The sequence below is a fragment of the Cyprinus carpio genome, chromosome A8 (genome assembly GCF_018340385.1).
Source record: "Cyprinus carpio isolate SPL01 chromosome A8, ASM1834038v1, whole genome shotgun sequence".
Taxonomy (NCBI): Eukaryota; Metazoa; Chordata; class Actinopteri; order Cypriniformes; family Cyprinidae; genus Cyprinus; species Cyprinus carpio.
The window spans coordinates 2,408,237-2,434,935 of record NC_056579.1 but is presented as its reverse complement, the minus strand read 5'-3'; the positions used below and the strand labels follow the sequence as shown (position 1 = coordinate 2,434,935).

Genomic DNA, 26,699 nt, shown 5'->3' with positions numbered 1-26,699 from the left:
GCTGCGCATCACAGGAATAAATTATCTATCTATCTATCATTCTATATGTATAGAATGAATGCAGAAATATTACAGAACTGCATGCATTGACTGGCTAGTTAACTATTCAACTGTATGAATGCAACCTGGACCTTCCGTTTCTAAAGCTGATTTATTGCTTTGCTATATTTTCTACAACGTACAAAATTGCTTCGATTTGATAAAAGACACAAAGCTTTTAAACTATCTCCATTCCTCGCCCGATGAGCGGCGCTCGTGGCTCCATCGCTCGTGACTCAAAGAAGCGCCTGTGCCTTTAAGACCAAAAACACGACGGAAGACGAACCCCGAGCGTCATACGTCACGACTATATATGCGCCAAATGCCCGGATGTCGGTCTTTTTTTTCTAGCTAAAGGTAATCGCGGCTTTCGTGTCCGTTTTCCCCAAATACAATCTGCGTTAATCCGCTTCATCTGATCTTAAAATCTCACTTCGAATCATGAATGAGTGTTTTAGCAAACCTGTAGCAGCAGTGACCGTTAATATTTGTGGATGTAGTGTGTGTTTTAACTTATATTATTAGCGCGCGAGGCCTGACGCCGGGTCTCTCCGAACCGTCTCTGTGTTTATACTCGCATTAAAGACAGTAAAGTCGCACGTGACGAGTTGTCATGTGAATATAGTGCGAAATACGTTATATAATGATGTTTGTCGGTGTATATAGGTGTTAATGTATGTGCTTTAGCCTGTTAGCAATGCTACAGCAGGTCACGTTGAGTTACTGCAGCCCCATGCTGAACAGTGTGTGTTTTTATATATATATATATATATATATATACACATACATACATACATGCATACATAAACATATATGTGTGTGTGTATTTATACACTGAGCGTCCATTCATTGAAGTATCAGTTCTATATGCAACAGTTGAGATATTCTTAAAGGCTTTTCTCAATGATTTTTGACTCTAGTTAGTAGAATAGAAGTGCTGATGTTATTGTTGAGATGTATAGCACTGTTCATAATGCACATGTTTTCAGAGCAGCTTGCTCTTGAGTGATGCATGTCTTTTTGTGTGCATGCATGCTTTAATAACGCCTGTGTTTTCTCAGATGGCAGAGGGCGATAAGAAGAAGGAGGGCGATAAGAAGAAGGAGGGCGATCAGAAGAAGAAGGCCCGTAAGCATGGCAGCCGTAACCCTGTCCTGGTGCGGGGCATCGGCCGCTATTCCCGCTCGGCCATGTACGCTCGCCGGGCCATGTACAAGAGGAAGACTAAGGCTCCCGTGACGAAGGTGAGTGTTTGTGTGTCCACCGCAGGGTCACGGGTCTCGCCTCAGAGCTGGGGTTATCTGACGCTCTGTCTTGATGTTTCAGGTTGAGAAGAAGATAAAGGAGAGGGCTCCCGCCAAAGTCGTCAAAACTGTCGGCGGAGACAAAAATGGAGGCACCCGTGTGGTCAAACTGCGCAAACTGGTGAGTATTTATGAGCAAATCACTGAGATCTTGTTCGGGGACCGGAATCGTATAACCGTAAACTTGCTTTCGTGTCTATTTTAACCCTAGTTTTAACTTCACACTTAAGTTTATGCAGATTTTCTGTGATCTTGGAGTTAGATTGGTGTTGAAAGACTTTTGTGAAATGTATTTAGTCTTATATCTTGCACACTTTTGGGGCTAAGTTTTGTTTATCAGCATGCATGTCTATTGATGAACCAAGGAATGAAAACACAATCTTTCAAGTGAAAGTTACGCAAGTAAAATGTTTTTTAATAAAATGAATAATTATAGAAAATAAATAATTAGTGCACACATTAGCTATGCATATTCAACAGTCAAGTTATAAGGAAAGGAAAAAGTAATAGGTTCAAATGTTACGAAATTGAAAAATAAGAATATTGATATTGGAAATGCTCAGATTACTTGTAATAAATTTCATGTAATTGGTTGATTTCTCATGAATATTGAAAACATAAGCCAACGTGATTCAAGACGCATTGAAGAAAGAAAAAAAAAGGAATTAAATTTAATCCGTCATTGATTTCAGAGTATTTGGTCCTTAAAATTTTCAGATTCTATAGTAAAAATGCTAGTCAAATAGAATTTCTAAGGAGTGTTGAAATAAATGTGATGCAAGAAGGTATAAATAATTAAGGAATTTAACTGAATTCAAACGAGCTGATGCTGGTAATTATATTTTCTTAGGTTTAATGATTCAAATAAAATGAGTTTTGAGATTTTTCTTGCGCCTTTTCTTACGTTTTTCTGGTCAAATTTGAAAGTGTAAATATCAGTAATATGTGACCCTGGAGCACAAAACCAGTCTTAAGTGTCAAATTTTCTAAATTGAGATTTATGAATCTTCTGAAAGCTGAATAAATAATCTCTCCATTGATGTATGGTTTGTTAGGAGGACAATATTTGTCTGAGATACAATTATTTGAAAATCTGGAATCTGAGGGAGCAAAAAAAATCTAAATATTGAGAAAATCATCTTTAAAGTTGTTCAGATGAAGTTCTTAGCAATGCATATCACTAATCTGTAATTAAGTTTTGATATATTTACAGTAGAAAATTTACAAAATATCTTCATGGAGCATGATCTTTACTTAATATCCTAATGATTTTTGGCATAAAAGAAAAATCAATAATTTTGACCCATACAATGTATTGTTGGCTATTGCTTCATACGTGACTGGTTTTGTGCTCCAGGGTCACATATAGTAAACTGTTTGTGCATTAACTCATTGAGAAGTTATTAGGTAATGATGCAAATATTTAAGATATGACTCTGTTATAAACTTAATTCATACAATAATATGCAGATTAAAGAGTGTGATTTCTGAATTGCATTCCACATTGTTTCATGTTGACGTGTGTTGTGTGTCCAGCCCCGGTACTACCCCACAGAGGACGTGCCCCGTAAGCTGCGGAGTCACGGCATCAAGCCCTTCTCTCAGCACCGCAGGAAACTGCGCAAGTCCATCAGCCCCGGGACGGTCCTGATCCTGCTGACCGGTCGCCACCGCGGGAAGGTACACGCACCTCTCCGTCTTTATAGCATCCGAGCATGCTGTGGTTTCAAATCACGGCGTTCAGAAGCCGAACGGAGACGGAACTCCTACATGCGGAGCACAGATGCTCTCCTAACACACAAACACTCGTTAACCGTTCAGCTAGGCGATGTTTGAATTGCAGAAGAGGTTCATATGTGAGGCCTGACGCTGTTAACGGTCACTCTGTTTCCTTCTGCAGCGCGTGGTCTTCCTCAAGCAGCTGGGCACCGGGCTTCTCCTCGTCACTGGTATGTGATCGCTGTTTGATGCTGAAGCGGCGGAGGGGTTTTGTTGCGGGTGTATAATTGATCTCGTCTCTCTCAGGTCCTCTCGCTCTGAACCGAGTGCCTCTGCGGAGAGCTCACCAGAAGTTCTGCATCGCCACAACCACCAAAGTGGACATCTCTAGCGTGAAGATCCCCAAAACACTGACCGACACTTACTTCAAGAAGAAGAAGCTGAGGAGACCCAAGCACCAGGAGGGAGAGATCTTCGACACTGAGAAGGAGGTGAGACGGCGCTAAATCAATTCCGGGTCATCGGATGCTTTTGCAGCTTTTCTGATCTTGTGTGTGTTTTGTGGTTCTGCAGAAGTACCAGTTGACGGAGCAGCGGAAGGCTGACCAGAAAGCGGTGGATTCTCAGCTGCTTCCTCTGATCAAGAAGGTTCCTCAGCTCAAAGGATACCTGCGCTCCACGTTCTGCCTGTCTAACGGAGTCTATCCACACAAACTGGTTTTCTAAAGTGCTAATAAAATCTGTGGCAACCCAGATCACTTTGTGTTCCTTGCGTTATTTAACGTGTCAGAAGGTGGACTCACTGTAAGTGTGTAGAACGGAGTAATAAGGGGTTTAACCCTTTAAGTGCCACCCCCCATTTTTGAATATAGATGTGAAAGTGCACTATTCAAACTTAAATTGTTAAAATTCATGGATGCTTTAAGACAATCTGAAGATTATTGCAGAAGTGGAATCATTTCAAAATATTAAAGTCTCAAAAAGTTGAAGTTTAAATTTACTGTTAAGAAAATGCACTGTACCATTTTTATTTTATTTTACATATTTTTCAAAATATTTTTGAATCCAAAATTGCTATAGAATGAAAGCCTTATTTCTAAAATAAGTTGTGTTCCAAATTTGAAGTTGAAAAAAAAAATTAGGTTCATGAGAGATTTTATTTAGGCCGTTATACCACAAACAGCCACCGGGTACCATCACAAACTCCACTGAATTTTTTTAATGCATTTTTCTGTCACAAATGTCTAAATATCTCTGTCAATATTACGTCTGTCACAAAATCTTGAGACTCAGACCTCTCCGATATGTATTTTGTCAAGTTGTGATTCTAATAGACCATAATACATTTTGTAATATGACACCTGACTCCACCCACTAAGGGGAAGGAGACTGACAAAAGATATTAAAGTACGATTTCCATGGTAACACAACGTCAGATTTCAAAATGGTTTTCACAGGATGAATTTTGAGGTTTTAAGTTTTCAAATATGTAAGTTATGAATATTACTAAGATGTGTGACTGAAAAAAAGAACAGTCGGTGGCACTTAAGAGGTTAATCACAAATTTGCATTAATTGGTTCACAAATTAATCGATAAAAAGACTAAATTACAAATGCATTTGATATTTCGATAAGCTGTAAAGAGTAATCGTTCCAAAAAAAAATAAAGTAGTCTATCAATAAATGGTTCAAAATGTTCAAACAAACATGCAATAAGATGATTTTAAAATGCACAAAGTGGAATTTCAAAATGTATTTAAGTGCATTTAAAGGCCAATTCTGTTAATTAATTGAGCATGAATGAAATTGTCTTGCTATTTCCCAGATATTTCTCATACCACATAATCGTTCTGCATTTTAGTAAAAAATAAAATAAAAAATAAGATCTGTACGTGATGTAGTTTTCTAGAAATAGCTTGGCAAGAGTCTCATTGCAGTCATTTAAATAGTAAATAATTCTACACTTTGAATTTCTAAATCTTGTAATCTTTGTAAACTGATTTAAGACTTAATTATTAAAATAATATAATCTTTTACCATTTTAATATATTAATAATTGATTTTGGGGGGCATTTTAATGTAGATTATTGTAATTAAACTAATAATATTTGTGTAACAATAATCACATTAATTAGTTTTTGTTTTTTTAAAGATAATTTAATTTATTATTATTAATAAAGTAATAATAAAAATTAATTAAAAGCTAAACAAAGTTGAATTATTTTAATTGTTAATATTTAACAATATTCACACGTGTGTCATATATTTTTCTTTTCCCACCTTCAATGCTGTTTCTGTTTCTTAGTTTTAAAAATAATTGAGAGTTGTGAGGGTTTGGAAGTTATCAAAGATTTAACATCAGTTGAGTCTGACAGCATCCTGAAGATAAGAGACTCCAGACGAACAGCCAAACCATTTCGCTTTAATTAAAAAAACACAGGTGACATAAAACGCTCAAACCGTGTATAGAAAACAAAAATAAATACAAGTTTCTTTATGGCATTTCCCTCTCACACAGGCTTTTTCTAAACAATAATCAGAACAACAGCAGAAGCAGCCGAGAGAAGAAGGCAGGTCCCAGTGCAGGAATGGTTCGCCTCGTCAGTACAGTCAGTTCATAATGAATGGGTGCCGTCGCTCAGCCCGATTTGAAGAGCAGGATGGCCACCTGACCCAAGTAGAAGTAGATGAAATGTTTGGTCTCGTGAGTCACGTAGCTGCCGAAGTTCCTCCCCACGATGCAATGCCAGGTGGGGTTGTACTTTTTGTCAAACTCCTGCAAGGAAACAACACGATTGAAGATTAATATGAAACGCTGTTCATATCTGAGAGCGAAAGCCGTGACATTTATGATCTTTTTATATCTTTTCAGAAGCATTGGTTGGGGAAGTATTTTTACCATTCATTTTTTCTCATCGGGATTAAAAAAAAAAACTTATAAACTTTTAAGTTGAAGCAAAAAGTACTTAAGAGTGTGAATTTAGCAGCTTTAATGAGGGGAAGATCTACAATCCCATGGAGCATTAAATTGTGAATTACAAAATTAAATAAAAGAATTATAAAACTATTGATTTAAAGTTGTTGATTATACAAAAATAAGTTAAAATAAAGTCAACCGATGACTTCAAAAAGCATTTACTATATTTTAGAGGTTTAAAATACCCAACGAATTGTGGACATAAATAGAAGATATTATTAATGTATTATTATTAATACAAACAATATTAATAAATTAAAACAATCTAACTTAATTAAAATGCTAAAATATAAAATACATTTAGTTTTTAAATTAAGTCGATTTCAATGTACCAATTTAGCATAATTGCCATAATTATATATTAAATGATATTTTATTTAGGTTTTTAAATAAATTTAAATAACCTTACTTAAAATGCTAAAAAAATACATAAAATCAAATATTAATAAATTAAAACTAATTTTTAAATAAATTAATTTACATTTTCTAAAAATTATTTAAATGTAAATAAAAACCTAATAAATAACTAATTAATATTTTCTTTTAACATTTTAATTATATTAATATTAAAACCTAATAAATAACTAATGAATTATTATATTATTTTAGCACTTTAATTCAATTATATTAATCTTTTTAATAATACATTCATTTAAGAATCTCATTCAATAATTCACAATTTTTTATAAATTAATCTAACGTAATTAAAATGCTAAAAATACATAACATTTAATGTTATTATTAAAAAATAGATTTGTAATGAATAAATTCATAGATTTTCATTCATATTCATAATTGTAAAAGTTTTTTATGTTTTCAGTATATTTTAATTAATTATGTTTAATGAATAAAAGCCATATACGTTTTTCATAATTCATATTTTTCAGCCCACAAAGTGTTCCGCCCACTAAAGCGTCGTTCACCTTCTTGATGTAGGCGGCGATGTCCTTCTCGATGTTGTACTTCTCGAGCGCCTGTGTTGCACACTCCACAGCGTCCTGCTGCATCTCCTCAGACATGTCCGCATTCTTGATCACGGCCTTTCTGTCCGACATGCTGGATCTGGAAAGACAGAGACATTCAGTGTTAAACAGGGCTCAGTCTGAGCAGCACCCTGTGACGCACCCTATCTAGTGCTCATCCTGCCCCAAACCCCTGCTGACTGCGACGGTGGCCAGCCGGGCGGATGGGCGTTATATAATATCAGCACATGAGCTGCTCCACAGCCTTGATTCCATCATTATTGCATAACATCACGTGGTATATTTCACCAGGTTACTGTTGCCATGGTCACCTGAACTCAGCACCACAGAATATTACACCAAACTTATGATACTTATTTGGAAATTATGCTCATTTAGCTTTTAATTAATCAGTTAACTGAACACAAAAAAATGTCTTAACATATTAAACCAAACTGTGCCTTTTAAGATGCTTTGTTTTTATTAGTAAACGATTAATTAATGGCGCCATGGTTATTATTATTATAATTTTTTTAGAAATACAAAAACACCTCACTTCACATTTTTTAATGGTTAATGAAAGAATTATGCATGTTTTTATTTATATTCTAATCAATCCTATTATTAATGATTGTTTTTATTTATATTTTAGGACAGTTGCTGAAATATTGGAGCGCAAACGGTCAAGTAGGTGCAACATCGCTTACTCTGAGCCAAAAAAAAAACACACAGGATGTTTAATTCTACAGACTGATATGCATTAAACGGATGGAAGTAAAAGTTGTACCTTCTTTGTGTGTAGATTTCTTGACACGGAGAGAAACTCGACTCGCTCGCAGCCCTGATGCTCCCGCTGTGTGCTTGGCTAAAAGTAACGTAGGTGTGTAACTGCCGTTGGCTCCTCCCGCTCTCGCCTCCCATTGGCTGTCGCGGCCAGGCCCGGCTCTGTGATTGGTCGGCTTTGCAGAGTCTCGCTGCAATGTATCTCTGCATTTTATTTCAGACCGTCATGCCTTGCGCCTAACACGCTTCTCTCGTCTCCATAGCAACAGAGAGCGAATCCGGAAAAAAAGGCGGGCAAAGGCGGGCGTGGAGGTGTTTATTCTTAACCGAGGTTTGAAGTTGTGTATTTTTATAAATTGTTTATATTAAGAAAAATGCTTGTCCTTTGCAGCAAACAAATGAAACCGCAAAAAAGTTATAAACTTACAAATCTACGAAACTATAACAGTAATACTGTGACATTTAACCCTGTAATGCCTGACATAAGAAAAAACAGTCAGAAAAAAAACGATTCATTTACGATAGAAAATACAATATATTAAGACAGAAACAGCTGTTTTACATTGTAATAATATGTGTAATTTATTAATGTGTAAAGAGCAAGACATTGAACCAAATACACAGATCAGGAATGAGAGAAATCTAGTCATACAATGTTTATTGAATCGATAGCATATAGTGTAATCATGACACAACTCCAGCATCTTATTATAAAATGCATTTAAACTATTGCTGTCATTCAGCCAGTCTTGAAGAGCAGAATATTTTTGTCGCTTACACTGAAGAACATGTAAGAGTTACTCGTATGTTGCACATAACTAGAAAAGGTATTCCCCACGACGCAATGCCAGGTGCGTTGATACTTTCTGTCAAATTCCTAAAAGGAAAAATGCAGTGTTAAGGTTCTACTTATCACAATTTTACAATATTTATTAAATTGCATGCAGCCTGTGAAGATATTGAATTGACTCAGTAAAACAAGGAACTCTTGGAACAACCTTCGCAATGTAGGTAGCAATGCCACTTGCATTTTGGTACATATTCACAGCCAGAAGAGCACACTGCAGAGCCTCACGCTGCATCTCGTCACTCATGACTGCATTATGGATCACAATCGATGATCTCGCCATGTTGATCTGCAGCCGTAAGTACAGATTCTGTTTTAATGAGCAAGTATGAAAGTGTTTAAACGTGACAGAATCTGAAAATGAACATATTTTTATTAATTTTTTTGTTAACAGATGCAGCACTTTACCAAGTAATCAAGTAGGAAATCAGTGTTTAAAAAACAAAAAATTGGCATCAATAAGATTTTTTTTTTTTTAAATGAAAGAAGTCTTTTCTCCTTACCTGTATTTAATATATTGTGAAATATTGTTACAATTTAAAACAGCTCTTTTCTATGTGAATATCTGTTAAAATGTAATTTATTCCAGCGATCAAAGCTGGATTTTCAGCATCATTACTCCAGTCTTCAGTGTCACATGATCTCCAGAAATCATTCTAATATGCCGATTTAATAATAGTAATCAAATGTAATAACACTGCATACGAACTACGACTCCTCACACGCATAAACAAGGACTTTTTAAACTCCGCTGCGCTCTGCTTCACGGAAACATGGCTGAACGGAGCAATCCCGGACAGTGCGTTACATCTAACGGGCTTCCAGCAGTTCAGAGCAGACTGCGTCACCAAGTCATCGGGGAAAACGAGAGGTGGTGGATTATGTTTTTATATCAATGAAGGCTGCTGTACAGACGTGACAGTTTTAAAGAAGAAGTGCTGCCCAAATTTGGAAGCTCTCTTAATTAACTGCAAGCCTTTTTATTCACCGCGGGAGTTTTACTCATTTATTCTAATGAGTGTGTACATTCCTCCTGACGCGCTTGTGAGTGTTGCGCTAGAAATGTTGGCCGATCAGATCACACACACAGAACAATGTTATCCGTACTCTTTCATTATCGTTCTCTGTGATTTTAATAAAGCTAATCTCACCCGTGAACTGCCTAAATATAGACAGAACATCACATGGCCCACCAGAGACAGCAATATACTGGACCACTGCTACACTATTTTAAAGGATGCATACCACTCTGTCCCCCGAGCAGTGCTGGGACTCTCTGATCACTGTTTGGTTCATATTCTACCAGCCTACAGGCAGAAACTCAAATCTGCTAAGCCTGTAGTTAACTGCTAACTGTAAGGAGATGGACTGCTGAAGCAGAGCAAGATTTACAGGCCTGCTTTGAACTTACTGATTGGAGTGTTTTTGAGGCTGCAGCAACTGATCTGGATGAACTTACTGACACCGTGACATCCTACATCAGTTTCTGTGAGGACGTGTGTTCCCACCAGGACTTATTTATCTTTTAACAACAACCAGCCTTGGTTCAGTGAAAAACTCAAACAGCATCGCCAGGCCAAAGAGGACGCCTACAGGAGTGGGGACAAAGACTTGTACAAACAGGGAAAAAACTGTTTTTCCCTCATGCCATCTCCAGCTTAAACAGCTAACACATGAATCATAACCTGTGTTCTGTAATTCTGTGTTCTGTAATTAATTTCCATAAATCATTCTACATCTTTAATTATTGCCTTATCAAGTATTATGTAAATACATATGCATATCTCTATTATTTATACAGTTCTACATAGAGTAAAAATGCACAAATCTGTACATAAATTAATATACTGTTCCAGATTCTTTCATATTATTTATTGCGAAGTCTTGTTAAATTTTTTTTTGTTGTTGTTCTCATGTCAGATGTGTATGTATGCATGTATGTATGTACCAGGAGCACCTTTAAAAACCCACAACAAATTCCTTGGGTGTTTGCGCACACCTGGTGAATAAAGCTAATTCTGATTCTGAACTTCCCAACTTTATAGAAACAGCCATTGTGCCACAGACACATTGCAGGCTACTGGTTCCGGACACAGTCCTCATCATCCATAAAATGCGCAGCACAAATCTGAATATTTGGGGTTGAACTGTTCTGGAACAGTGTTGTAAATACAACTTAACCACTGATTTCTAGTCGTACATTTACATTTAGTCATTTAGCAGACACTTTATCCAAAGCGACTTACAAATGAGAACAATGAGAGAACAACAACAGTATACAGGGTGCCATGACAAGTCTCAGTTAGTCTAGCACAGAACACGGAGCTAAGGTTTTTTTTTTTCTTTCCAAGAACAGAATAGACAAGAAAAGGTAAGTGCTAGTATTAGTTGGTCAAGTGCTGGCAAAAAAGATGAGTCTTTAGATGTTTTTTGAAAATGAGTAAAGACTCAGCTGTTCGAATTGAGATTGTGAGGTCATTCCACCAGCTGGGCGCAGTCCAGGAAAAGGTCTGTGAGAGTGATTTTGAACCTCTTTGGGATGGCACTACAAGGCGTCGTTCACTTGCAGAATGCAAGCTTCTGGAGGGCGCATACGTTTGAACTAGTAAGTTTAGGTATACTGGTGCCGTGCCAGTGGTCGTCTTGTAGGCAAGCATCAGTACTTTGAATTTGATGCAAGCGGCTACTGGTAGCCAGTGTAACCTGATGAGGAGAGGAGTAACATGAGCTTTTTTGGCTCATTGAAGACAACTCTCGCTGAAGAGGCTTGATAGTACATGCAGGAAGGCCCGCCAGGAGAGCGTTACAATAGTCCAGTCTGGAGAGAACAAGAGCTTGGACAAGAAGTTGTGTGGCTTGCTCTGACAGGAAGGGTCTAATCTTCCTAATGTATAAGGCAAATCTGCAGGACCGGGTTGTTGTAGCAATATGGTCTGTGAAGCTTAACTGATGATCGATCACATCTCCTAGGTTTCTGGCTGTCCTGGAAGGAGTTATGGTTTACGAACCCAGCTGTATAGAGTAGTTGTGATGAAACGATGGGTTAGCTGGAACCACCAGCAGTTCTGTCTTAGTAAGGCTGAGCTGAAGGTGATGGTCATTCGTCCAGCTAGAAATGTCACTCAGACAGGCTGCAATGTGAGCAGCTACCGTCGGATCATCTGGTTGGAATGAGAAGTAGAGTTGAGTGTCATCAGCGTAGCAGTGATAAGAAAAGCCATGCTTCAGAATGACAGATCCTAATGACGTCATGTAGATGGAGAAGAGAAGCGGTCCAAGTACTGAGCCTTGAGGAACCCCAGTAGCAAGTTGTTGTGACTTTAGAAACTTCACCCCTCCAAGACACCATGAAGGATCTATCAGAAAGGTAGGAGTTAAGCCACTGGAGAGCGGTTCCAGAGATGCCCATCTTTCTGAGGGTGGACAGGAGAATCTGGTGATTAACAGTGTCAAAAGCAGCAGACAAAGTCCAGCAAAATGAGAACTGAGGATTTTGAAGCTGCTCTCGCCAGTCGCAAGGCTTCAGTAACCGAGAGCAGGGCAGTCTCAGTTGAGTGGCCACTTTTGAAGCCAGATTGGTTGCTGTCCACGCGGTTGTTCTGTACAAGAAACATAGAGAGTTGGTTGAACACAACTCGCTCAAGTGTCTTTGCAATGAATGGAAGAAGGGATACTGGTCTGTAGTTTTCTAGAAGTGCTGGATTTAGAGATGGTTTCTTAAGCAGTGGGTTACCCGAGCCTGCTTAAATTCTGAGGGAAATGTACCAGAGTGAAGAGAGGAGTTGATAATGTGAGTAAGTGAAGGTATGACTGAAGAAGAAATGGCTTGAAGGAGGTGAGTGGGGATAGGATCAAGTGGACAAGTAGTAGGATAATTGGAAAGGATAAGTTTGGAAACGTTCATCTCTGAGAGTGGAGAGAAGGAGGAGAGAGAGTGTGTATTAGTCGTTATGAAGTAATCATTAGTCTGCGGTGTGGAGAATTGGTCACTGATGGTTCTTGTCTTATTTGTGAAGAAAACTGCAAAGTCGTCGGCTGTAAGAGTCGATGAAGGAGGAGGTGGAGGCGGACAAAGAAGAGAAGAGAAAGTTTTGAAAAGTGTGTAAGAGTCACAACAGTTGTTAATTTTGTTGTGGTAGTATGATGTTTTAGAAGTGAAGAAATTTGCAGAGAAGGAAGGGAGGAGAGACTGATACACACTGAGGTCGGTAGAGTTTCTTGATTTATGCCATTTCCTCTCTGCAGCCCTGAGTTTAGAGCGATGTTCACGGAGAACTTCGGACAGCCAGGGGGCAGATGGGGTGGTGTGTGCTGGTCTGGATGTCGTGTCCTCTTTTGGAAGGCCAAACAAAGTAGTTTCGCTTTCACAACAAAACACACAGTGACTCCACGACATGGCGCCGGCAGCAACAGAGAGAATAAAAGTTACGCCTTCTTTCTTTGCGTAAACATTTGGGCGGCATTATGCAAACCTGCATTAAGCTGTTAGAACAAGCCGTTTTGATTAACTGATGCCTCGTTCATACTTCTCAATAATAAGGTTGATAAATCAATAAAAAACAAATACGCATTTAGAAATAATAATTCATAACCCATGTTTTTTATGTTTTATTGATGAAATTTATTCAAATTGGTGTTTTAACATAATTCAAATCAATGTTCTAATGTAATTTAAATGCAATGTTACACTGTTACATTATAAAATTAAATATATTTAATGTGTTTTAACAGAAATGTCTGTTTCACTTTGCAGTTTGACTGGCCCATTTTACCTGAACACTGCTATATAAAAAAATGTGGGGCTGCTAATGTTTCAAAACTTGTAGGGCCTGAACAATTTTATTTTATTACATCAATTCAACACAAAAATATTAAAAACAGTCCTTATTAATCATAAAAAGTTTTTTTTTTTGTGAGTGTCCCAAGCGATTAACCGAAAAGTGGCCCAATTTGCACGATATCGCCCTCTCGCCCTCTATATATATATATATATATATATATATATATTTACATTTAGCAAATGCTTATATCCAAAATAACACCCAAATGAAGACAATAGAAGCTATCAAACCAACAAAAGAAAATGAGGACAATAGAAGCTATCAAACCAACAAAAGACCAATAATATGTAAGTGCTGTGACAATAAGTACCTTTATTACATGTAAGGAAGATTTTTACACTGTCTTACCTTATTATGTTCTGATCTCTAAACAATGCAATTATAGCTATGATTCACTCACAGTGTCTGAGACACTCAAGCTGAACAAAAGTAAAATAAATATGTAACTGACTCCACCTGTTCTTGCCTTCATCCTTTCCACCTCTCAGCATTCACAACTTTACTTGACAACATTCCTAGATCATTAATCACTAACAGCACAATGCAGAGAATAGAACAGAAAAGAAAACTGCAGAGACACATGCCAGTAACTTCTGTGACAATAGTAAACTGAAATGACCTCTAAACGGCTGCGTGTACTGTGTTGTGTTTGTAAGGTCAGTGTTTTTGTTGATGTTTTCACTTTTCTGTAAAACGTTCACATTCATGCAGCTGCTTTGCTTTTGAATTTGTAGGTGCTCATAGTAATCTCGTTCTGCATTCACACAGAGCAGATTACCGGTAATTTACTGATAGCCTAATGTTACAACTTCCCATACAGGTAAATTGCAGGAACGAGTTTACCAGTATTTTTAAAAAAGGTCCTGTTCACACATGATCGCTTTACAGTAATTTATCTGTAATTTACCAGTAAAGACTGTACGTGTAAAAGAATCTAAAGACTAGCGTTCAGCCTTAAAGGGATAGTTCAGCCAAAAACTAAAATTCTGTCATTAATTACTTACCCCAATGTTGTTCCAAACCTGTAAGACCTTCGTTCATCTTCGGAACAGAAATTAAAATATTTTTGATGGAATCCGAGAGCTCTCTGACCCTCCCATAGACAGCAAGGGTGCTACCACGATCAAGGTCCAGAAACGTAGCAAGGAGATCAGTAAAATAATCCATGTGACATCAGGGGTTCAACCGTAATTTTACGAAGCTGCGAGAATACTTTTTGTGTGCGCAAAAAAAAAAAAAAAAAAAAAAACTACTTTATTCAGCAATTCATCTCCTCTGCGTCACCCTAGCAACATTTTGGAGAGTATCCACTGAACGTAATACACTCCAGCTGTGCCACGCGTATACATTGTTTTCGTTCAAATCAAAGCATAAATGATGTGAACAGCGTATCCACGTGGCACAGCTGACACAAAATAGCATACGCAATTTACGTTCAGTGGAGTAAATAATGACAGAATTAAAATTTTTGGGTGAACTATCCCTTTAAGCTCAATTTATACTTCTGCGTCGAACCTACGCCATACCCTCCACACACCTCCACCAAATTGTAACTACACGTCAAGTCGACGCTGAATGCAAGGCCTGTAATTGGTCGGCTTGGTAGCACCGCATTTCCTTCTACACATTTCCCGCGTCTACTTCAGTAGTACAGTGAAGAACATTCAGAGGTCGTACGTACCATCTCCCCCGACACCTTCTCTCAGCTCTATTTTTAGTTTCAGAAATTTTAACCAGAGTAATTGTTGAAACATGACATACTCCCTTTCACTCGCCATGGTTTGTAGTAGCCCAAACTTAAAACAGTGGCGAGGAAACTCAACACAGGACAATATAACCCCAACGGCAACTAGCATTTCGGCAGTGTACTTGCAGAGCAACGCAGACAGAAACACAGAAGTATACATGTTAATGACCGTGTCAGTGTAGTAGACTACATCATAGGTCTCACGAAGAAGTGTAAATCAGCCTTATGGCATAGGTTCGACGCAGAAGTATAAATTGGCCCACACATATATATCGTCAATAAAAATCATGCTGGACCAAGCCCATGAGGAGGCTATTCCTCTAGTGGAGTGGGCTCTCACCCCTTAAGGACACTGCTAGCCCCCTGATTACTATACTTATCAGTATATTCTCAGCAGAAAGAAAGTCAATCATATCATCATATAAGAACAATTCATAATTCAGATGTACATTCATTTGGAAAAAAATCCATAAAATTAAACGGACCAAAACTGATTTGTGGGATTTTTAATGCAGAATCCAAATTTTCACACAAACTTCAAGAATCTTTTGTCATATTATGGTAAACTATTATATAAATAAAAATATCCCAATAACACCATAATAGATTTTAAATAACACAACCACAGACAATCATCATTCATATATTTCTTTAGTTTGCTTTCTTACATACCAGTGTGGAGTATGTTGAAGTAAAGATATGCTTGCTGCTATACTTATGAGAGATTGATGATCTTATAATGAAATATCTGTTGTCACAATATTGACATGCCTGTGACTTCATTTCTCTCCGTCACTTCATTCTTGGTTTTAAAACCAAATATTATGCATGACCATTATTATTAAAAAGCACCATCAACTACTACTAGTAGCTGCTTTCACAACTTTAAAACTTATACACAAAATTATTAAGTCTCCCTAAATGTCTCTTCTACTCTTAAAAAACAGTAACATGACCTAAATGAGCAGCACACACACAGTTTGAGGCTGAATTTTGTCAATCTTTGTTTCACTGGCTGCGCTCCTTTGGTTCCTTGTATTTCCACTGGATGTAGTCAAAGATGTCCTTCTCACTGTCCACCAGCAGAGGCTCTCCAGCCACACCTGGATCAAACAGAGACATGAGACATCAGCTGAGGAAAGCAGCAGCAAGTAAACTAGACTTCTGGATGGACAGAAACTCAGTCTGCACTAGCTCTCAGCACTTTCTTCTGTCCTGCGATGTATAATCGTGAGTCTCACCAGTGACGCCGAGTGGACGGATGGTGTATTCGTTGAGAGTGAAGCCTTTCTCCAGCGCGCGAGTCCTCATGTTCTTGTTGAATATGTCACTGCCGGTGAAGTACAGCACACCGCAGTAATACTGATCCTTAGGAATAAGCCTGCAGATCCAGAGAGAGAGAGAGAAAGACATGAGGAATATACAGGAAATTCCTCAAATATGACATTTGCCACAGGGACATACTCTGCTAAAACAGGACGTGTTCTACTACAGATGGCAGGAATGATTGTGCATCCTAGTTTTGTAATATGAGATATTAGATTTAGGATTCAATATTTTTTATATTTTAAATTCTGCTTCATTTTGAAATTGAGTCGGATTTAAATTATTGGACTATTTAGTCTTGATGTTTCTGAGTATTATTCTCTGAATTCAATTAAACTGCATGCAAGATATTGATTAAAAAATGAGAAAAATAGTCACATAACAATGTCTCTACTCTAAAATAAAAAATCATGGTTTACTAAAATCATAAAAAAGGGTAATTTGAAATTAATGCTGAATAAAATAAAATATTAATACTTTTTCTTCAGCTAGTTGCCAAGGAAACATTTCTCATTTTTGTTTAGTTTACCCTGAAGTATTAAAAGAACTAAAACTAATTGATGAAACCTATATAACTAATAAAAAAAATATATTTTAAAAATATACAAATTTTATTTTATCTAAAAAAAACATTCAAAGTATTAATAAAAACTATAATTGCATATCAGTGATACTAAAATATCAACGCAAAAAACATTATAATGGAAATAATCTGAATGAACCTGATGTCAATACGGCGGTGAAAATACTCTTCTTCATCTTCCTCTTCTTTCTTCAGCTGACACACACCCTGAAGAAGACATGCCTTATTTATTATTCATTTATTATTATTTGACAGTCACACTGACACAGACAGAGACCCACCATAAACTTAGTGTCTCCTTTAGAAAGCGTGTCAGTGATGAAGCCGATGGACTCCAGATGATCCACGACAGCGTGAAGGAGTTTGGGCTGCAGGACAGAAATCACAGCAGGAGTTCAGAGAAGACAAACCCTGCACGCATTCAATCATCCAGTCTTTAAAACTGAACGTTCACCTGTTTCTCAGACTGAGAGGTGAAGTCCGGATGGGTCAGCAGTATATCAATATCACCACTCGACTCTGCTCCTGAACATTAACAAATGCATTTGTGACACATTTAGTTGCTGCAACTGATAACTGACTGCATCAGAACGATTGATAACCTCGTCTGTAGCTGCCGCAGATGGTGCCGATGTACACGGGGTCCACCACATCCAGCTCCTTCAGTATCAGAGCCTGCAAGCATCAGTTAAACACAGTGAGACTTTATAAATCTGTAGAATTCATTCATGAAGATCACTGAAAGAAACTGCAACCTCCATTTTCTGCATTTCTACACGAGGGATTCTCTTCTCAAACTCTTCAAAGTACCTTTAAAAGATGAAGACAGGAGCATAAAAATAGAAATTAAAAACAGATGCATGCATTATAAACACACATAATCCACAAATCGAACATCGATCAGGGGTCAGGAGTCCAAGGAAAAGATTAGAGAAAAATTTACAAATAAATACTTAAAAAAAAAAAAAAAATGTTTACCCAACTAAATAAATAAATATTTTGATTTAAATATATTTAAAATTAGTTTTAAAAAATTAATTAAAATTTAAATTAATTTAATACAAAATAAAAATTATATAAATACATAATAAATGTACTATAGTAAGTAAGAACATAATAGAAAGTAAATAACATTTTACACATATTTATAATATTAATTTTCCACAGTCTTTATGCATAATAAAGCTGCCATTTAAATTTTAGGATGCCTTGCATGAGGATGTTTATATTTGGAAGGCCATTGCATCTAAAAGACTGAAAACCCCTGTTCTAGATTAACACTGACACTAACGAACATTACTGCTGCTGTTAAACAATTCACTCATTTATCTGTTTAAATCAAGACGTACTTCAACCCGATCTGCTGATGGTGGTTGAGTTTGTGCTCGATCTTCTTCAGATCTAAAAGTCAGATGAGAATTAAAATGTGATGTTAAATAAATATATATATATATGCAAAATAACCATAAACAAACCTTCTAAGTTCCTGATGCCTTCATCATAAAACTTCCTGGCTGCAGCAGGACTAAAAAACAAAGAATAAAGGTGAATAGAGTTTGAGTCATCTCTAATTTTATTGTGATTGTTCGATGAAGTGCCTCGGATCGTACCCGATTCCAGTCACTCGGGTTAAGAAGTTGATGGAGGAGCTTGTGTCGTCACTGCGAATCTACAGGATGAACAGACCACAAACAAAGCAGAATCTGATACAGATGTGTTTCAAACATACCAAATCTGTGGATGAATTCAAAATCATCTGCCTGCTGTCTTTAAATCAACTATAAAGCATGCATTTCAAATGCACTCGAATACCTTCTCCAGCTTGCGCAGTTTTCCCGTCGTTAAAAACTCATCGATTTTCTCAGCTATCTTTGCACCAACTCCATCCTGAGAGGAACACCGAGTACTTAAATAAGTCAACAAACAAGTATTACTCGCATTTCAGGATATTAAAACTAATTAAAACAGCAAATGTGTACCAGTTTCTTTGCTTCGGCCCCACTTTTGATCTTCTGAGGGTATTTGGCAATCACAGATGCTGCTTTTCTGAACAGAAAACACCAGACAGGTTACATTTCATTATAATTTCTTACATTATTACATTTACATTTAGTCATTTAGCAGACGCTTTTATCCAAAGCGACTTACAAATGAGGACAATGGAAGCAATCAAAAACAACAAAAGAGCAATGATATAAGAGTGCTATAACAAGTCTCAGTTAGCCTAAACACAGTATACGTAGCAAGGGCTTTTAAATAATATAATAAATAAAAATATTATTATTACTATATATATACATTATATACATTATTAGACACTTTAGAGAAGACTGTCTTACCTGTAAGCATTGTATTTATGGATGGCTCTGTTGACGTTTCTCTCATAATTGGCCAACTCTGAAACGAGAAAGACCATTAAGATTAAGAGTTTAGATATGACTCAGTGTATTAGCTGGAAAATATTAATATTAATATAAAATGCCTTTCGACATTTATCGAATAAACAAAGAAAACAAAACAAGCAGGAGAATCGGATAATAGCTGGGCTACCAAACAGACATATTTAAACATAAATGAAAATATTTGGTATGAAATAATTTTCAAATATCCATTATTTTATTTATACATGAACATAACACTGCGGACTTTTATTTTGTAGATGAAACTGTGCCCTGATGGCATGTATTAAACTGCAAAAATGGTGATTATCGCTGTTTTACTTCCAATCGGGTATAAAGATAGGTCTAAAATCCCACTAAAGCGAGGTATCTTGTTTCAAACAGACGTTATGTCTACAAAACCGATGTATTTCTATTCATTCGTAATTTAAATGTCCAGTTAGCTTAGCCGCATGCTAACCGGAGCTGTCATCAGCAAAACTCACCGATGAGAAAATCTGTGATTCCTTCGTTGAGGGTTTCCTGTGGCGCTTTCCTTTTGCTCATAGTTGAGAGTTATTTAAAATACGTGTGGATAAATGTGTTGTTTTCACTTCTACACAACAGCTGAGTACACTACAGGACAAAGCCTTAGCATTAGCGCTGTAGCCACGCAATATGGTGGAGGCGGGGCTTAGGGACCACGCCCATTGCGTGTACGTTAGCCAATCAGAGGCTTTCATTGGATCAATATGAACACGCCCCGTCTTTAATAAATACACTCGCCATAAAATGTACTTTTGGAAGCTCAAATTACGTTTAAATGTTATGTACACATATGATTTCTTTCATAAAGGAAGATGCCGCTTTTCAAGCAAAATATCTAATCAAGGTATTAAACTGATTTCATACACTCTATAAAAATCACTGCCACACCAGTTGATTAAATGACAATAAGCTAAATTGTTTTTGCTTTTATATACCACAATGATGCATTGCTTGTAGGTGTGTTGCAAACATATTTTTGTGCCAATTTATGGAACTTAATAAACATGATAAAACAAACACTGTGAATTTATTTTTCTGAAAAATAAACTTGAGTTTTTGTGGTTGGTGCAGATATTTTCGATTGTGTGTTAGGCTCGTGTAATGTGACCTGACATTTAAAACAAGCACCACTTTTTAGTACTGCAATACTAAAATTCATTTCAATAACACATCAAAACTATTGAATATAAAGGTTTGCTAATAGCATGCTAAAAGACAGCATTATGATTCATTTGAAGGTCAGCAGCACCTTGGGATTGTAGACAATTGTTACTGTACATGGCAGCAGAAAATCTAGAAGTACAAATTCCCTAATTTACAGACAATTCTGAACTTTTATACAAATCCACCAAACACTATAGAAACCCATTTCTGCTACACAAGAAAAACATACTTTGGTAAATCATAATTATGAGATAAAAAGTCATAATAATGAGATAAAGTCAAAAGTGTGACATGCTAAGTCATAATTGTGAGATAAAAGTCAAATATGAGATAAAAACTTAATTATGAGAAGTTGAAATTGTGACAAAAAAGTCAAAATTATAATAAAAATGTCAACTTATGTCATCATTTTGAATTTTATCTCATATTTATGACTCAGTGCGTCATGTTTTTCTCATAACAACGATCTCATAATTATGACTTAGTATGTAATAATTTAGAACTTTGACTTTTCATCTCATAATTAGGGCTGTTAAATCTCATAATTATCTAACCAAAGCATGACTACAGAATTAGCAAAAACGAAATCAATGATCTCTGCCACTAATATGAGTCTTATTTAGTCACAAATCTCTTTATAGTGTCAAGCGTTCAAATGCAGTGAACTCAGGAAATTAAAACTAATAAATACAGAAATACAGGAGAAAAAGCCTGATCTGGATGTGATGTTTAAGAGTCGACTTTCACGTAGACTTTATCCCGTGAGAAGATTTTGATGGCCTCCTCGACCTCCGAGAGACGCTGATCGAGTTGAGCGCGTCGAGAGCGGACGCTCAGTGTGTCGGCTTTGATGGGGAGAGACAGCAGCTCACTGACCAGAGACCTGTGAGCTACAGACACACACAAATCAATCGATCCTTTCACAAACTACAGGTGAAAACAGACACTGCTTATGAAGACCTACTGTCTTTGAGGGACCTCAGGGTCTCCTGTCTCTCTCTTTCAGACATCTGAGTGTGTCCAGCAGGAATGGATGGATCAGGAGTGTTTCTTCTCCTCTCATCCTCCTCTTTTTTCCACTGCAGCTTCCTCTGCTCCAGACTGAGAAGAAGGTCAGTGTTTAGGCCAAAATCATGCACTGATGCAGTATGCAGAACACATGGGAAACAGTAGTAATAAACGTGTAAAACAGTACAAACTCTATTTTGCATTAAGAAAATGTACTGCCTTTAATTTATACTCATTTTAAAAAACAAAAACAAAATATTCAGCAGCACAACTGTTGATAATAGTCAGAAATGTTTCTTGAGCAGTAAATCAGCACATCAGAATGATTTCTGAAGATCATGTGACACTGAAGACTGCAGTAATGATGCTGAAAATACAGCTGCGCATCACAGAAATAAACTACATTTGAATATATATTACAATAGAAAACAGTTTTTAAAATTGTAATAATATTTCACTGTTTTTACTGTAGTTTTGATCGAATAAATGCAGCTTTTGTGAGCAATAGAGACTTCTTTTAAAAAGCCTGCAAAATCCCACAGATCCCAACCCTAGTGTAAATCAGTGACTCACTATTGTGGCACTTTGCCCTTCACGGCGCTGGGTGGTGGTTTGTCTCTGAGGTTCTGTAAGGACTGTGATCTCCTGAGGTTCGTCTTCCCAGCGGCACGAGCGTTATGACTCACAAAGTCCATCGTGTGTCCTCTCACATGCATCTATACACACATAAACACCTCACAATGAGAGAGGAGCTACTCGTATGAAAGACACAGAGGACTAATGTCTATTTTAGTATGTTTATATGTATATTGCACACCTCAGAATCCGAGTCTCCTGCAGATGGTGACGGTCCGCTCTCTGAGCGGCAGAGCAGCGCTCGACCTCCAGTGCCACACAGAGAGTGAGCCTTCAGGAAGTTCTGACATTCGGGTTTCTTAGGAGGGCTTGTCTCCTACACAGACACAGAGACGGAGGTTTAAATCCTTTGTTTTAGTGCAGTTGTTGATTGACAGATAAGTAGGCGGCGCTTCACTATTGTTGATTGACAGGCAAGTAAGCGGCGCTTCACTATTGTTGACTGACAGGCAAGTAGGCGGCGCTTCACTATTGTTGATTGACAGGCAAGTAAGCGGCGCTTCACTATTGTTGACTGACAGGCAAGTAGGCGGCGCTTCACTAGTGTTGATTGACAGGCAAGTAGGCGGCGCTTCACTATTGTTGACTGACAGGTAAGTAGGCGGTGCTTCACTATTGTTGATTGACAGGCAAGTAGGCGGCGCTTCACTATTGTTGACTGACAGGCAAGTAGGCGGCGCTTCACTATTGTTGACTGACAGGCAAGTAGGCGGCGCTTCACTATTGTTGATTGACAGGCAAGTAGGCGGCGCTTCACTATTGTTGACTGACAGGCAAGTAGGCGGCGCTTCACTATTGTTGATTGACAGGCAAGTAGGCGGCGCTTCACTATTGTTGATTGACAGGCAAGTAAGCGGCGCTTCACTATTGTTGACTGACAGGCAAGTAGGCGGCGCTTCACTATTGTTGACTGACAGGCAAGTAAGCGGCGCTTCACTATTGTTGATTGACAGGCAAGTAGGCGGCGCTTCACTAGTGTTGATTGACAGGCAAGTAGGCGGCGCTTCACTATTGTTGACTGACAGGCAAGTAGGCGGCGCTTCACTATTGTTGATTGACAGGCAAGTAGGCGGCGCTTCACTATTGTTGACTGACAGGCAAGTAGGCGGCGCTTCACTATTGTTGATTGACAGGCAAGTAGGCGGCGCTTCACTAGTGTTGATTGACAGGCAAGTAGGCGGCGCTTCACTAGTGTTGATTGACAGGCAAGTAGGCGGCGCTTCACTATTGTTGATTGACAGGCAAGTAGGCGGCGCTTCACTATTGTTGACTGACAGGTAAGTAGGCGGCGCTTCACTATTGTTGATTGACAGGTAAGTAGGCGGTGCTTCACTATTGTTGACTGACAGGCAAGTAGGCGGCGCTTCACTATTGTTGACTGACAGGTAAGTAGGCGGCGCTTCACTATTGTTGATTGAATTTAAGTAATTTTGTTATGTGATTTTGTCATTTGTATTTTAAATATTTTTATTTAGCTTAAGAACTTCAGCTTAAACTTAATTAATTTCAATTAGTTGCCAGTGCAACGTTTATACTTAAAATATATATATATTTCAAGTTATTACATTATTACGTAATTACATATTACAAGTTAAACATTATTTAAATTAATGAAAATGATTTGTAATAGTTTCAGGTTTAGTGAGTAATAAAGAAGCACAATAGACAGACTTAAACAAATGAGTTGCATGTTTAGACTCTGCATTTGTTTTATTTCTTTGCATTTACTGTCTAACATCAAATTCTAACTCTAGAAAGTACCCCACTGCTACTGCACTGAACTATTTAGAAATTACCAAGGGAATAATGTGAAAAAAATCACCTGTAACTGGGCCATAACCCTGGAGGAGACGTCCTGGTATTTTGGAGAGATCCAGAGTGCTTTAACCGGCGCGGGTTTGGCATGTTCTCTCTGCGCCTCCAGCTCTCGAAAACGCCTTTGGATTTCACGTAGCTTGCGTACATTTTCTTTCCCAAAGTCCCGTACGGCAGGTTCTGTCAAAGAAGAACATGGAGGAGATAAATGGAGGAAGTAGACATTAATAATGTTACAAAAGATTTCTATTTCAAATAAATGCTGTTGTTTTGAACTTTCTATTCATCTGTGAATCCTGAAAAATAAAACGTGTCACAGTTTCCACAAAAATATTGTGCAGCACAACACTGATAACAATCAGAAATATTTCTTGAGCAGCAAATCAGTATATTATAATGATTTCTGAAGATCATGTGACACTGAAGACTGGAGTAATGATGCTGAAAATACAGCTGTGCGTCACAGAAATAAATTACAGTTTAACAGATATTCACATAGAAAATAGCTGTTTGAAATTGTAATAATATTTCACAATTTTCCTGTTCTTATGCAGCCATGTATTCTGATCTTACTGGGTTTGGCTGGGCTGGGGTTCAGCGCCACTCCCTCCAGCTTCAGCAGGTCTCCCACAACCCCTCTCTGTCCTCTCTCGAGGATGTGAGCGGCGTTGGCACCGATGCGGGGTCGAGGGGTGCCGCGGGCGCTGTAACACCCAGCATCTGGTGCTAACGGACCCTTCAGAAGAGGAGACGAGCCGCTCTGAGCGTTCCCCTCCAGCCGACCGCGAGCTCGGCAAGACAGCAGAGAGAGATGAGATGAAGCATCACACATGCAAAACGAAGTAAGCCTCACAGTTTCAATCTTACCAGAGGACGGGCGTTTGTAATACTCAGGAAACAGTGTGGGGTCTGGAGGAATGGGACCAGAGATCGCTGAGGGCCCTTCACACATACCGCTGCTGCAGAGGAGATGACGACAAGTTGCAACAAACAAATAAAACTTAAAATCAAACTTGTTTAACAATGCATTTTATGCAAAAGGTACTCTGCAAATGGGGTTAATATAATTTAATATTTTAAAAATTAAAATAATGACTGTTTTATTTATAATTATATTCATTTTATTATTTATAATGATATTATATATTAATTATTTTATATTCAGACCAGAATGCTCTTAATGCTCAGAGTTAATGCAATTGAATTATTATGTTTTACTAATAATTATATTAATTTCTCTTTTATCAGTAATATTAGATAATATTAGATATTTATATATTAAGTGTTTTACATTCAGACCAGAATGCTTTTAATATCAGTCTAATGATCAGCAGGTCAACAGGTAATTATCACAGAATAAACACGCATTTATTAATATCAGCTTTTAGCAAGCGTGTCTAGATCATATGAGGTGCATAATGCATTTTCATTTATCTGATCACAGATCGCGGCCCTGCGTGAACTCTCACCGTTAGTAACATATATAATGAAAATGAGCTGCTGAAAACGCTTACCTTTAATTAAACCCTTAATTCTTTGATAATTGTGCGGATAGTGCGCGGTATTTGCTCTATTCTTCTGTTACACGCAGACTGATGACGCATTAACAACAAGCGCAAAGCTTCACCATGGCAACGCCTTAAAGAGACAGGAAGCTTTTACACGGAAACCTTCTGCAACTGGAATAATAGTATACTATTTATACTATATATATATATATATATATATATATATAGAATACTGGTTGTGTCAAAGGAGATTTAGAGTGTTAAACAGGAAAATAGTTTGTCAATAATGCAAGAAGACAATAACAGTCATTTTTCAGCTAAAGTCAGTTCATTGATGATTCAGTGATGTCATCCTCCAGTTCAGCTCTCGTCCAATAGTGTCTGTGCAATCACTGTCCCCAAAAGCAAGCCACTAATTGTGCGTGTGTGTGTAAAAACACGCATTTATAAAATATATACACAATACATAAGATTATTAGTTGCATTAGTCAAATTATTATAACTAAAATTAATATTAACCCGTTTAATCCCAAATTTTTCCCAGACATGAAAATATCCAAATTATGTGTCATTAGTAACCCTTTGAAATAATCAATAATTATTTTTTGAAATTAAAAAGTGTGTGAAAAATTGTGTTATCCCGGTGGGATAATGTGTGTACTGAAATAACATATTTCTGCAGTCATAAATATTAGATATTTTAGCCCAGCTATTTTAAACTGTTTGATCACATTCTAGGGTTACTATTATGCAGAAAACAAAACAAAACAAAACGAAACAAAAACAAAAAAAACTTATGCAACATTCATAGGAACACAGATAAAAAAAAATTGTAAAATATAAAATAACATTTTTATATTAATGCTTAGAGTATTACCACATCATTACTGTACATTTTTTCTAACATTTGATTTTTTTAATTTAGTGCAATATTTTGTTATTGCAACATTTTATTGTCATTTTCACCAGCAACTGCAGTTAGAGTTATATTGTAGTTTGTATACCTAAGTTCAC

General features: G+C 37.3%; 5 protein-coding genes across 7 annotated transcripts; 1 reads left to right on the top strand and 4 right to left on the bottom strand.

The window, feature by feature from the left end:
• Positions 1–1,081: 1,081 nt before the first annotated feature.
• LOC109086920 (60S ribosomal protein L6-like) lies at positions 1,082–3,817 on the top strand. Its single transcript, XM_042761588.1, has 6 exons — positions 1,082–1,283; positions 1,366–1,464; positions 2,880–3,023; positions 3,244–3,292; positions 3,369–3,553; positions 3,636–3,817. Exons 1-6 carry the CDS (start codon positions 1,101–1,103, stop codon positions 3,786–3,788), a joined length of 813 nt encoding a protein of 270 aa, XP_042617522.1. The 5' UTR covers positions 1,082–1,100; the 3' UTR covers positions 3,789–3,817.
• Positions 3,818–5,464: 1,647 nt separating this feature from the next.
• Positions 5,465–8,009, bottom strand: LOC109086930 (dynein light chain 1, cytoplasmic). The gene is made up of 3 exons (XM_019101202.2): positions 7,789–8,009; positions 6,963–7,101; positions 5,465–5,838 (listed from the first exon to the last, which is right to left on the bottom strand). Exons 1-3 carry the CDS (start codon positions 7,992–7,994, stop codon positions 5,701–5,703), a joined length of 483 nt encoding a protein of 160 aa, XP_018956747.2. The 5' UTR covers positions 7,995–8,009; the 3' UTR covers positions 5,465–5,700.
• Positions 8,010–8,346: 337 nt separating this feature from the next.
• Positions 8,347–14,467, bottom strand: LOC109086929 (dynein light chain 1, cytoplasmic-like). Of its 3 annotated transcripts, none has more exons than XR_006160609.1 (3): positions 13,821–14,467; positions 8,783–8,941; positions 8,347–8,661 (listed from the first exon to the last, which is right to left on the bottom strand). XR_006160609.1 is itself a non-coding variant. In XM_019101201.2 (2 exons), the coding sequence occupies exons 1-2, from the start codon at positions 8,912–8,914 to the stop codon at positions 8,524–8,526; spliced, it is 270 nt and encodes an 89-aa protein (XP_018956746.1). In that variant the 5' UTR covers positions 8,915–9,066; the 3' UTR covers positions 8,347–8,523. The 3 variants fall into 3 exon arrangements, 1 of the variants encoding a protein (XP_018956746.1); XR_006160610.1 differs by having other exon boundaries at positions 8,783–8,920; XM_019101201.2 differs by lacking the exon at positions 13,821–14,467 and having other exon boundaries at positions 8,783–9,066.
• A 1,243-nt stretch (positions 14,468–15,710) lies between these two features.
• LOC109095155 (DNA polymerase beta-like) lies at positions 15,711–20,215 on the bottom strand. Its single transcript, XM_019108823.2, has 14 exons — positions 20,013–20,215; positions 19,468–19,525; positions 19,108–19,174; positions 18,941–19,015; positions 18,739–18,797; positions 18,604–18,653; positions 18,478–18,529; positions 17,884–17,938; positions 17,731–17,803; positions 17,583–17,653; positions 17,410–17,496; positions 17,268–17,335; positions 16,461–16,600; positions 15,711–16,322 (listed from the first exon to the last, which is right to left on the bottom strand). Exons 1-14 carry the CDS (start codon positions 20,071–20,073, stop codon positions 16,228–16,230), a joined length of 1,011 nt encoding a protein of 336 aa, XP_018964368.2. The 5' UTR covers positions 20,074–20,215; the 3' UTR covers positions 15,711–16,227.
• An 894-nt stretch (positions 20,216–21,109) lies between these two features.
• Positions 21,110–25,824, bottom strand: enkd1 (enkurin domain containing 1). Its single transcript, XM_019108822.2, has 8 exons — positions 25,692–25,824; positions 25,045–25,136; positions 24,751–24,966; positions 24,185–24,357; positions 22,544–22,678; positions 22,300–22,442; positions 21,683–21,819; positions 21,110–21,608 (listed from the first exon to the last, which is right to left on the bottom strand). The coding sequence occupies exons 2-8, from the start codon at positions 25,127–25,129 to the stop codon at positions 21,448–21,450; spliced, it is 1,050 nt and encodes a 349-aa protein (XP_018964367.1). The 5' UTR covers positions 25,130–25,136; positions 25,692–25,824; the 3' UTR covers positions 21,110–21,447.
• Positions 25,825–26,699: the final 875 nt, after the last annotated feature.